The sequence below is a fragment of the Sebastes fasciatus genome, chromosome 11 (genome assembly GCF_043250625.1).
Source record: "Sebastes fasciatus isolate fSebFas1 chromosome 11, fSebFas1.pri, whole genome shotgun sequence".
Taxonomy (NCBI): domain Eukaryota; kingdom Metazoa; phylum Chordata; class Actinopteri; order Perciformes; family Sebastidae; genus Sebastes; species Sebastes fasciatus.
In genome coordinates, this window is record NC_133805.1 from 9006477 (window position 1) to 9018653 (window position 12177).

At 38.6% G+C, this 12177-nt stretch overlaps 1 protein-coding gene across 2 annotated transcripts in view; it reads left to right on the forward strand.

Annotated features, from left to right (window-relative positions):
- LOC141776628 (uncharacterized) overlaps positions 1 to 12177 on the forward strand; it is a 25117-nt gene continuing 12940 nt past the window's right edge. Inside the window, exons 1-36 of one of the 2 annotated variants that reach the window (XM_074650345.1) lie at positions 1 to 175; positions 348 to 421; positions 514 to 558; positions 665 to 689; positions 817 to 885; positions 972 to 1061; positions 1173 to 1241; positions 2004 to 2096; positions 2335 to 2421; positions 2536 to 2634; positions 3271 to 3336; positions 3439 to 3528; positions 3637 to 3723; positions 3817 to 3906; positions 4066 to 4155; positions 5368 to 5454; positions 5581 to 5643; positions 5734 to 5796; positions 5887 to 5955; positions 6117 to 6200; positions 7236 to 7322; positions 7759 to 7842; positions 7953 to 8012; positions 8112 to 8201; positions 8332 to 8421; positions 8499 to 8588; positions 8667 to 8729; positions 8818 to 8880; positions 10120 to 10188; positions 10355 to 10438; positions 10594 to 10680; positions 10788 to 10871; positions 10997 to 11065; positions 11153 to 11242; positions 11818 to 11907; positions 12004 to 12093. In XM_074650345.1, coding sequence (XP_074506446.1) covers positions 100 to 175; positions 348 to 421; positions 514 to 558; positions 665 to 689; positions 817 to 885; positions 972 to 1061; positions 1173 to 1241; positions 2004 to 2096; positions 2335 to 2421; positions 2536 to 2634; positions 3271 to 3336; positions 3439 to 3528; positions 3637 to 3723; positions 3817 to 3906; positions 4066 to 4155; positions 5368 to 5454; positions 5581 to 5643; positions 5734 to 5796; positions 5887 to 5955; positions 6117 to 6200; positions 7236 to 7322; positions 7759 to 7842; positions 7953 to 8012; positions 8112 to 8201; positions 8332 to 8421; positions 8499 to 8588; positions 8667 to 8729; positions 8818 to 8880; positions 10120 to 10188; positions 10355 to 10438; positions 10594 to 10680; positions 10788 to 10871; positions 10997 to 11065; positions 11153 to 11242; positions 11818 to 11907; positions 12004 to 12093 — 2806 coding nt within the window. In that variant the 5' untranslated portion in view covers positions 1 to 99. The remainder of the gene's footprint in view (positions 176 to 347; positions 422 to 513; positions 559 to 664; positions 690 to 816; positions 886 to 971; positions 1062 to 1172; positions 1242 to 2003; positions 2097 to 2334; positions 2422 to 2535; positions 2635 to 3270; positions 3337 to 3438; positions 3529 to 3636; positions 3724 to 3816; positions 3907 to 4065; positions 4156 to 5367; positions 5455 to 5580; positions 5644 to 5733; positions 5797 to 5886; positions 5956 to 6116; positions 6201 to 7235; positions 7323 to 7758; positions 7843 to 7952; positions 8013 to 8111; positions 8202 to 8331; positions 8422 to 8498; positions 8589 to 8666; positions 8730 to 8817; positions 8881 to 10119; positions 10189 to 10354; positions 10439 to 10593; positions 10681 to 10787; positions 10872 to 10996; positions 11066 to 11152; positions 11243 to 11817; positions 11908 to 12003; positions 12094 to 12177) is intronic. The other variant, XM_074650346.1, reaches the window with a different exon arrangement.

The window sequence follows — 12177 nt, forward strand, 5'->3', positions numbered from 1 at the left end:
TTTGGGACGCTGCCACTACCACCCCCCCCGGATATTGATCATTCAGTGGTGTATAAAAAGCATAAGATAGGAGAGAGAAGATTTTAGACAAACGGTACGATGGCTGGGGGTTCTCGCTTCATTTGGATTCCCGTCCTTCTCTCCTGTGTCTTTCAAGCTTCTGACAACAGACATGGTAAGTCAAGTGCAATTTTATTTATATACCCCATGATCACAAATCACAAATTTACCTTCAAATCAGAGAAGGTACAGTATATAGAGCTAATAAGCCGTGATTTCAATGTAAATATTTTAAACTCAGACAGTTACATTCAGTTGATCATGTTGAATTGTTTCTGTTTTGTCAGTCGGTCAGAATGAGATTCATTTAATTGGACGCTCAGATAATCCAGAGGTGGACCGCATCCTTTCAAAGATCCCAGTGAGTCCCCAACACTGTGATTTATCCAGTGAAATAAAACACATTTATGGGCAATCCTTGTAACGCTCTATCTTCTACCTTGTTGACTTCAGATAACCCTACCAGAAGGAATTGATCCCAGGAATATAAATGTGACGGTATGTATCAAGAAAAATTACAAAGTTAAACGTTTATAACATAAAAATATTCAAGATTTTTTTTATATTTATGTCAACCAATCTAATATATTTTGTTCCTTCACAGTCAATTACTATCAAAACTTGTACCGGTGAGTGGTTCTTAAAGTAAAGTCTCCCAATTCAAATGCTCACAATGGTTTTAGGCTGATGTAAAGGACATACTATTGTGACATACTCTCTCTATTATCTTCCTGAATGACTAACATGCCTTGCCAGGTGTGAAGGAGCAGCTGGTGCAGCTTAACACGCAGCTTCAGCAGACAATTCTCCGCAACATCCAACTGGGTGAGTATTCTTCCTTTTACAAGCTGAGGTGGATCACCAGTTAGGACTGGTGGGTTTACTGATGTTACCTGCGCTCTTTCTGACAGGCAATGAAGCCTTCGGGTCGAGGAGGGAACTCAGACAGTTGCAACTGCAGCTTGCCACATGCAGCTCGACAGCCTCAGCTATAACTGGCTGTAAGTGTTTGATTGTAAATCATACTCTACATATACAGTATGGCTCATATACCATGATACCATTGGAATTACATAAACCAATGTTAAACTGTGTCTTTAATTCCTGGACAGCTTATCAAGCCCAGTTACTCAACAAGATGAAACAGCTTCTGGAGAGATTTGATAGTGATACATTTCTGAGTAAGTTTACTTAAGAGTTAGTGTCTTGTTTATTGTTTTGCAGCACATGTCATTATTTCTTTAAAGAGGACCTATTGTTCTTATCTCCAGGTTCATACTTGTATTTAGGGTTTCTACTGGAACATGTTTACATGCTTTAATGTTCAAAAAAACACTTTACTTTTCTCATACCGGCTGTGCTGCTGCACCTGTTTTCACCCTCTGTCTGAAACACTCTGTTTGAGCTCTTGCCCCGTCCTCCCTAAAAGCAGAGTCTGCTCTGATTGGTCGACCGAACCAAACTCTTTGGACTCCGCTCTAACTAGTTTTGTTTGAGGGCGTGCCAAACTAGCCGCTAGGCAGGTATTGTGAAAATGTGTTACTTGGTGACATCACCACGTTACGGAAGAAAAGGCGGGACTTCAAGCGAGGCGTTTCAGGCAAACCCCCAGGAGGAGCGCCAGGCATTGAAGCAAATTTTGCGTAGAGGCCAAACGGTGGTACTACAACTTCTGTGTCTTTCATAGGATTGAACTGGGCCAGTATCCAGTTCTCTTTATACATCCATGGTTTCAGGCAGTTCAGGTGCAGTGTTTCTGTGGGGGGAAAGTAACTCCCTGTGGTGTGGACTTTGGGCTTTGTAACTTTACAGACCTTTTACATGCACAAAAAACTACATAACACATTTAAGGAAAGGGGGGAAAGCACAATAGGTCCTCTTTAAATGCCTTATCTTATAGCAATGAGTTTTGATTTAATCTAATATAAATGTTTTTTTTCTAGTCCTGAACATTATTGCACTCACCAGGGAGGTGAATACATTACAGAAGAAGATCAATCATGCTGCTAATGCTACTGAAACTACTGACATCCATGGTGAGTGTTGTATTGCTTTGCTACATGAGCTGGCAAAGTCTTTACAATTAAGCACTATACCCGTTACTGTCGATACAATAATCTCCAATATCATTTTTTAACTTGGCTCCCACTGCTTGATATTTTCACCTGCAATGCTCATTGTGTTGGGAGCTTCAGTGAGAATGGTGTCGTCGGCTCAATCAGCTAAAATGTCTTTTAATTCCAATGTTTGATTATGTGAACTTGTGTCTCACAGTGCTGCAGAGAGAGCTGCAACAGAAGATCAATGAACTGAGCGTAAAGACGCAGCAGATTGAAAGAAGCCACACCAACTCGGCGCTGAGTAAGATTTGTAGAACAGTGGTGACGTCTCAAGACGCTGATCCATTTTGATTTGTACAAACTATATATGTAAGCTATACACAAATGGTTCTGATGTGACTCGTGTTTTGTTCAGTTCTTCAGATCATCTCACTGCAAAATGAGATCTGGGATTTGGAACAGGCTGGATCAAGAAGAAGAGAAACTAATCCTCAGCCTGACAAGAGAATTCTGGGTAAAATTGTTACCCACTCGACTGAATTACTTGCATCATAAGTTATGACAGTCCTTAATTCAGGCAGTGCATCTCAAGCATAAGTGAGGCTTTTGAGACAAGAACACATTTTTCTTTTTACAAATCAAAAGTTGAATTCATAAATAAAGTGCACCATTGTTTCAATTTAATACACTTTGCTGCTACAACCGTACTTGGTCTGGTATTATCAGTAGCTTATGTGGCTAATGTTAGTATTAAAGGAACAGTGTTGCTGCATTTAGGGGGATCAATTTTGTTTGTTCAACTGTCATTTTCACTGTACATATGTCGTAGTTTTAAGCCCAACCATGTAGCTCTTTCCTAAACCTAACTATAGTGGTTTTGTTGCCTAATCCTAAAGTGACGCAAAGGGTAACTATAGTGGTTTTGATGCCGAAAATAGCGTGACGCCGAGGGGCGGTATGTGACGAGTTATGATGAGAATGTGTTGGGCTCAAATTAGCGCAGTCTTGGAAAGGGAGGAGTGGGCGGAGGGGTACTCAGTTGGTTGCGATCTACAACCACACCGCTAGATGCCGCCAAATCCTACACACTGTACCTTTAAATGTCTGTGTTTATGATTTGTTCTCTGCTTGATCACTTTCACTTCATCAGCTCTACAAGCACAGCTGGACGGGAAGATCAGTGAGCTGCGAAGCAAAGGAGACGCAGACTCAGCTAGTCAGTACATCTCTCCACATCCGTCAACATTTTCTTCATAACTACAGGAACAATGTTAAAGATGTAACTTTTCCTGACACACATTCTCTGTTGGTCCTCCAGTGCTGGAGCTGACTTTTGTGCACAGTAAGATCGTGGCGATTCAGAGGCTCATCAGTTACCACATTGAGGAATCCAGAACTAAAGCTGCTGGCGAGTCCCTATACTTTGTGTCTTGATATCTCATCGTGTTGTAGCTCCCGTTCTTATCTTGTATCTGACATGCTTGATACTAAAACGTCATGTTTGTTTCTTCGTCAGATTACCAGAGGCAGTGGAGGCAAAAAGTTGAGCTCCTTAAAAAAAAGATTTTACAGTTGACTCGTGACGAGAATAACCAAGACCTTAGTAAGTGTGCAACTCAACAAAATGCAGTTTCTTTGTTGTTATGGTTGTGTTTACTACAGCATTCATTTGACATCTTTTATCTCTCTTCTCCAGCCCAGGAAATTTTTAAGCTGCAGGCAGAAGTGGATCGTCTTAGACTGTTAATGACGAATGCCAAAAAGACAACTGATGCCCGAATTAAAGGCGAGCAGTTCTATGAAACTTAATTTTCTTAAATTTGAAAGTTGAAAGTGTGCTTGTCTAATGTGGGATTATGAAATGATAAACTAGAAACAAATGGTATAGTTATTCTAACAGCTAAGTCAGAAAAGCATAAATAATTTATTTTTTTACCCATCCTAGAGCTAAGAGTTATTTTGGAGGAAGAGAAGAAACAACAAGAAAACTTACAGAAACACCTGGAGGAAGCAGATTATGCCCAGGCACAACTGAGTAAGTATGAGTATGAAAAAGAGACTGATTTCTGCCCTTAAAGTCTATTTTTTTAAATCTTTCTATTTTAAATGTTGTGTTACCTCCACAAGAAAAAAACAAAACAAAGCACCCGTATACAGCATACATATAGGCTGCACAACCAATTTGACTGTTATCAGGCCATTAAAAGTGCATAATCAGTTGTTATAAGCCTCATAGTTGTGGGTCATTAGGGGCCTACTATGTTGTCAAAATGAAAGCAAAACTTAAAAGCAATACGTTCTAACACGTAAAAATGTATGAAACGTTACGTTTTGAATACAAACAAACTTCTTTAGGTTTAGGCAACAAAAGCACTTGGTTAGGTTTAGTAAAAAAAAAAAAACACAGTGTTTTTAGAATAACTTTATTATAAATGTAGAATGAATACATTTCTTTATTTTTTTTGTACTTATTTAAATTTCTTTATTTGTATTATTAATTATTTTCTTGCTAAGTCCGTTATCTGATTTCATATACTTTTTCTCTCTTATTTAATTTTAGTTTTCTAGTTATTTACTTTTCTTAATTAGTTAATTTACTATTTCTTTTTTCTTTTTTTTCTTTTTTTCTTTCTTTTTCCATTTCATGTGACCAAGACCAACATGGGGAGGTGGGTGGGGGGTAGGAGGGGAAGGGATATTTCCTTTCTGTTTTTTATTTAATTTAAGGACAATGTGTTATGTTCTACATTTGTTAAGATGACTTTTGCTTGGTCTATAAAAAAAAACTCATTAAAAAAGATTTGAAAGAGAATAACTACATTTCAGAAGTGAAACTTAAAGCTGCAGTAGGTAGAATTGGAGCAAATATTATATTATTTTTATAAAACGGTCACTATATCCCTACAGTAGTGCATGAGACAGATAATCTGCTGCAGGTAATGCAGCTGCCTCTGTTGAATGAACAGCCAATAGGAACTGTGTATACTACAGCGGCTGACTTCTGCTTCTGCTCCTGTCATAATTACTACGGTCGCTAGAGGTCGCTCTTCTTTAATACCTTCTTTTGGTGATCGCCCATGTGAATAGATGACACTAGTGGATGTGCAGGGCCCTTCTGACCCATATCCATGAGCCTTATAACCACTGATAATGCCCATTTAATGACCTGATAAAAGTCTAATCAGCTGTATACCACCTCCAAAAGTTAAAGTGTAAACATTGGAGTCTTTTCCTTTACTTTGACCAGTCGTGAAAATCCTCGGCCTGATGAAAGAGGTGAGAGAGCTGGATGGTGATCAGCAACACCAGACGACATCAACAAGTCAAGGCACCAGTGAGTCCTCTACTACTTCTACGGTTAAAGTCAGGCTGAAAAGCAGCTGATAACTGCCAAAAAAATAAATAAATTTGGTACTCACACTTGGACTCAAACATCTAATGTTTCATTGATTTAAATCAGCTCTTCAGACTGTGCTTCAAGCCAAAGAAAGGGAATTTGCCAAAGCTCAGGAGGAAATAAATGGTGAGCGCGTTTAAAACTTCTCCGAAAACTTCAAAACACAATTTCAGTTGAGCGTTTCGATGACCTGACTTCATCTTTCTGACACAACAGAGCTGCAAAGGAAACTGCGTTTAAAGAGTGAAAAATGCTCTGGTCTTGAGGAAAGATATGAGGGTAAGTTGTAAATATGACTTCAGCTGAAGGCTCTGACGAGTCAAGTTGTAGTTTCAGTCTTATTTAGTTTAATGTGTGTGTTTCTATCAGAGGTAAAGACTGAATTTGAACAGAAGATTGCAGAACTGAACAGAACCGGAGACTCCAAAGCAGCACTCGGTGAGTAGCGTTACACTACAGCATTGCCATTATAGCCTCAGTACAGTGCTGTGTTCACATATAGCTGACACCTCTCCATTTGACATGAGAGCTGTCTCCTGTTCAGTTTGTTTCTGAAGTATAAGCTGTGTAGTGATGTCTGCTCTGTTTATCTGAGTCAGTTCTGAACGTGATAAACCTGCATGATGATGTGAAGACTCTGAAGGATCTGATCTCCACCACACAGGATCCAGACAGGATCTTAGGTGAGCGTTTGACACTGCAAATTTGTATTTGTCTTAAAGGGATAGTTCGGGTGTTTTGAGTTGGGATTGTATGAGGTACTTATCCATAGTCGGTGAATTACTTCCAGTAGATGACGGTCGGCACGTCCCCAGTTTAGAGAAGCAGACAGAGGTTACCGCACGGAAGCAAAGCAATGTACTGCTGTGGACGGGGCCGACAGCAAAACGTATTTTAGCCTCCTAAAAGAAAGGCCCACCTAAAAAATCAATATCAGTTTAAGTGTACGCTATATTCAGAATATTTACACTGCTACACATTGCCATCAGACAGCCCTTTCCAAAGGAGAACTGAAGCTGTTTTCTATGCTCTCGCCAAAGCAACCAGACTCCGTTGAAAAAAACTGTAATTTTACCTCGCATAATACGGAGGTTGCTGGTCTACCACTGCCTCGATTGTTTAGTTTGTTGGTGTTATTGTGTGACTTTGGTGAATCCAAACTAACCAAAGTCACACAATAACACCAACAAACTAACCGACTGAGGCAACAGTAGACCCGCAACCCCCGTGTTCTGCAAGGTAAAATTACAGTTTTTTTCAATGGAGTCTGGTTGCTTTGGTGAGAGCATAGAAAACAGTTTCAGTTCCCTGTCGGAGACACAGACTGTATAGCTGTCTGACGACAAAGTAAACCAGTGAAAATATTCTAAATATAGCGTACACTTAAACTGATATAGATTCTTTTAGGTGGCTAGAATACGTTTTGCTGCCGGCCCCGTCCACAGCAGTACATTGCTTTGGTTCCATGCGGTAATTCCTGTCTGCTTCTCCAAACTGGGAGCTCGCCGACCGTCATCTACTGTAGGTTATATACTGACTATGGATAAGTACCTCATACAACCCCAAGCTCAAAACACCGAAACTATGCCTTTAATGCAATATTTACTCTGGCATTGTGAAATGTATATTCAGAGTTTCCACTGGGTTTGACAAAACTTTCTTATTGAACTTTCTTTTCCTTCCTTAATTCATCAGTTTCCCTCTCTGTCTCCTCACAGAGCTGCAGAGGCAGCTGCAGGAGAAGCAAGACGAACTGAACTCCAAGACTGCGGACATAGAGAGCCTGATTCCCCACCCAAAAATAAGTGAGCTCAAATAAGTGTCCTTAAACATTCAGCTGCAGATAAGCATTTCTTTAGATTACAGTGTTAACGTCATGTCACTGCATGCTGTATCAGTAAAACAAAACCCCAAAATAAATGCATTGTTCATGACTGATGTTAGCATCGATGAACGTCCAAGACTTAAAACAAGGTCTAGAGTTTGATCATGTTTAAATGCTGATCCTTTGACATATACAGTAGAATCAAGCTGGCATAAAGCAAGTTTAGAGTCAGGAGGAATTAATAACTCTACGCTCATTTGGGCACTAATTGCTAAATAAACAGGATTATATTTACAGAATTAAACATCATCAGATCAGAGGATCTTTAAGTGGTTTTGTTGGTGGTGACATAAATAGAGACCAGTCAGTAGTTGCTGTTAACAGATTCAGTCAAACTCACTGCATGTTTGTTTCAGTTTTAACAGTCATTGAACTGCAGAATGAGATATGGGAGCTTCAGAAAAAGGCTGCCAACGGGACCACCGGTGGCCTTGTAGAAGGTTAGTCTTATTTAAAATGCCACTTCAGGCATTCAGGGTGACATTATTTGACTGTCAAGTCAGAAATGACGAAATATAATCTACATTAAAGACTATTTACTTTGTCCTAGAGTTGCAGACCAGATTGGATGGCCTAATCACTGATATAGGCGACGACAACACAAAACTGAGTGAGTTTGAAATCATTCTGAGAAATTCCTGCAGTCTTATTACAGTATATTTTGTAGTAAACTAAATTGTTTTGCCCTCTCTGTTGTGGTGTGCTTCAGTGCTGAAGATCATAACGCTGCAGAGTCAGGTGGAGCAGCTGCAGAGACGGTTGTCAGACCGTCAGATGTTACAAGCCGCTCAGGTAACCCGTAAGTATCTCTAATGATTCTTTACAAATCCCCAAGCAAGCAAATCATGACCGGCTGCTAAGGTTGTCTGTAATATTGTTATTATGGTTCCTGATCTTCTGCATGTAACTAATAAATATGTTTGTCTCAGAGCTCACTAATGATCTTGCAACCAAGAAGGAAGAGCTGCAGAAATATGTCAACGAGCTGAATGAGAAGAATCAGACAAACGCCAGATTGAGTAAGTAGAAGTAAGTAAGTATTGAAGAAATATTGTGAATGTTTCCCCGTATCATATCTTCTTTCTGTGTTCTTAAGTTCTGGCAACCACTGATCTGCACAACCAACTCAGAAACCTAGAGAAAGAAAAGCACGATGAGGGCAAAACAACGTCTGCTGCAATCACTAGTGAGTGTCTTGTTTCCCTTTGACATTATTGAGTTCATGTATTAGCAGCTCAGCTGAAGCATACCGTACTTTTTCTAGAGCTGAGAGAACAACTGAAGGCAACAGTGGAGGAGCACTCTAGTGATCAAGCTGAGATCAAGGGTAAGTTCAGTACTAGCACGTGTAAGTTTCTGCAACAAGAAACAAAGAAGATTAAGTTGAATATGAATGTGTTTCTTTTATGTACTAGCGCTGCAGAATAAACTGAACCAGACTGAGGGACAGTGTTCCAGTTTCGAGGACAATCTTAAAGGTGAGTGTAGTTGACTTGTTATTTATTTTTTTAGTAATTGTTAGAAATAGGAGTCGTCACATCTTTTTCTGTCAATTTTAGCAAATGTTTGGATTTAGTGCCAATCAGCTTTAGAACCGATTCCAGTCAAAGAAGAACTATTATGCTTATTTTCAGGTTCATACTTGTGTTTTGGGTTTCTACTAGTTTCCACTAGAACAACATCAACCGAACCAAACTCTTTGGACTCCGCTCCAGCTCCGTTTCAAACTAGCTTTGTTTGAGGGCGTGCCAAACTAGCCGATATGCAAATGTGTAACTTGGTGACATCACCACGTTACGGAAGAAAAGGCGGGACTTCAAGCGAGGCATTTCTTGCAGTTCAGGAGCAGTGTTTCTGTGGGGGAGAGTAACTCCCTTTGATGTGGACTTTGGGCTTTGCAGACCTTTTACAAGCACAAAAAAACTACTTAACCCACCAAAGGAAAGGGAAAAAGAACAAAAGCATAATAGGTCCTCTTTAAAGGATGTAGGGAAAAGCACAGAGAATATCACTCAAAATCTTGCAAATCAACCACTCCAGAATACTTGTTACTCAGGAAAGTTGAGTTAACATTGATGGGTTGCTTTTTACTGTCCGATAAAAACTGAAGAGCCATAGATTGCTTACAGGTGGAGGAAGGGGAATCATTGAACTTACATAAATAGGTGGGGACAGTAGTCCTTGGTATTAATAGTCATCTGAATGATTGACAATATGGACTGAAAGAAGTGTTTTGAGTCATTTGTTCCATTTTTTTATCATGTTTTTGTAGTTCCAAAGTTTATCAATATTGGGGACTATTTACCCCCTGATAACTGGGAACAATTAACATTCATTCATTCAAGGGCAATAGTGCTTCTTTAACCTGTCCCTGCAGCGCAACATCTGGGTAACAATTCTGAGTTGTTTTTGCTATATATAACAGTATCATCTGCATAAAGGGATATTAAATATTATGAAGTGATTAGGTCATGATCGTGTGATAGCCAAATAGCATGCACAAGTGGCTCAAAAGGTGAAGCGAATAATAAAAAGGGAGAAAGGGGGAAACCCTGGCAGATGTTGCCTATCAAAACCACAACTATTGGATTAGCATAAAGAAACTTGTATCTTAGGAATGTATTGTTCACAACCCCTTTTTATGGCATTCAAATGTTTTATCTATTTGTGTCTGTGGGATCAACAGTTGTTACAAATGTGTCCAAACGTGTGTGTAGATCTGCAGAACGACCTGGATGCCAAAATGAAGGAACTGCAGTCAAAATCCGATTCTGTAACTTCGCTTGGTGAGTTGGTGGAGCTGGGTTAGCAAACAGTGAATTTGATTAATTGAGAAAATAAACACAATAATTGTGTCGTGATCTTCATATAAAGTTTGAAGGATAAGGGAAAAACTTTAGACATTTTGAATACCGTTCTTTAGTTTAACTGCTTTAAATGTGGTTCTTTCAGCTCTTCAGGTTTCCACATTAACCCTGCAACTGGAGGAGCTAAAGAGACAACTACAAAACACTGAATCTGAAACCAAGATAAAAGGTCAGTGTGTGTGTGTGTGTGTGTGTGTGTTTCATTGTCACTATACAGTAGTATTGCCCATATGTCAATATATTCCATTCTTGATTGATATCAAGTATGTACCGTTTCTGAGATATTTAGTTTCCATCCAAAAATGTTTTGTTTTTGTTCTGCAGAACTTCAAAAAATGATAGATGAGAAAAATAATGAGCTGGCCAAAAAAACTGAAGAGCTGAAAGAAAGAAGTGCTCAACCACAAAGACGTGAGTAGACCATGATTAACAACCCACTGAAAGAGTCATTGAATCATATGTGTAATCAAGATGGGAGGTTATACATGATAGAATATGATTATCAACTCTTTTTCCAGTTCTACAGATCATTACATTACAAACAGAGATTGAGAAGTTGGCGAATGTGGCAGCAAATGACACAGATTACAATAAGATTAGAGGTGAGTGACAGCAACACATCTCAAGTCTCAAGCAATAACATTTCATAACCTCCAAATGTTTTGATGAACAGTGAAAACAAAAATGTGCTCACGTGAATTAATGTCGTTCTACTCTTTGTGTGCAGCACTCCAAGACCATCTGAATAATTTGATTGACGGAATTCAGGATGAAAACAATGAAAATACTAAACTGAGTGAGTAATAAATTCATTTATTCCATCGTTGTTGATCGTGCTGTCGTTTCCACTGAGTTCATCTAATCCCATGTTTCTTCCGTTAAGTGTTTAAAATCTTGGCTCAACAAGATGAAATAGCAAGATTGGAGAAGCAAGAAAAGAGTCAGACGCAAGCAGCTATGGAGAAAATTAAAGGTAGGAAGCAGCAGATACTTGTCAAATAATTATTCTGAATACGTCTTGATAGTCTTTTTATTGGTATTCTGTGCAAAATTCAATAAATCACAGAAATAATTACATAATCATATTATAAACCCCCCCCATGTTTCTGCTCCAATGAAGCCCCATCCCTATAACAATATTACTGCACCATTAAATAAGCAGAGGTAATATCATAAACAATTATATTTATATATATATAAATGAATTCAATGCGATAGAAACTTAGATGAGACACACACACAATAAATAAATAAATAAATAAAAAGGAGGAAAGAACCAAAATTAAAATGAATTAATTAAAAATAAAATAAAATAAACAAAAAAAAACGAAGTATAAGTTATGAATTTTATGTAATATAGGGTCAGCAGTTTAAAACTTCAATGTCAGTGACATCCATTTTTTCTATATAGATTGAAAAAGGTTTCTGAGCACACCCTCTTGTAGTATAGAGGAATCTTCTCCAACACCAAATTATGTCAAATACTTATTCTGAATACGTCTTCATACCTTTTGAGGAAATACAACGTGCATTCTGTCTTTCTCGAAGATCTGGAGAATGAACTGGAGGACATCAGAAATCAGATAAAAGAAAAGACAATGGTGCTGGACTCAAGTGATACAAGGATTTCTGATTTGTGTAAGTGTTCAGTTTTGGTCAGAAAAAAAACTGAATTATCTGTTTGGCATCAGAATACTAAAAGTAGCTTGTTTTGTCCTTTTGTTTTTTTTGTAGCGGCTCAGATTATGGGACTTCACAAGAAAATCAAACCACTGGAAGAGGAGATATCAGACCTGAAAGATACAAACGCTGAGAACGTCCAAGGTAAATGTTTGTAATGTGCCACGATGTAACTCACACACAGATTTTGCTGTCATGATTTTGTATTTCATGTACCTCTAAATCCTT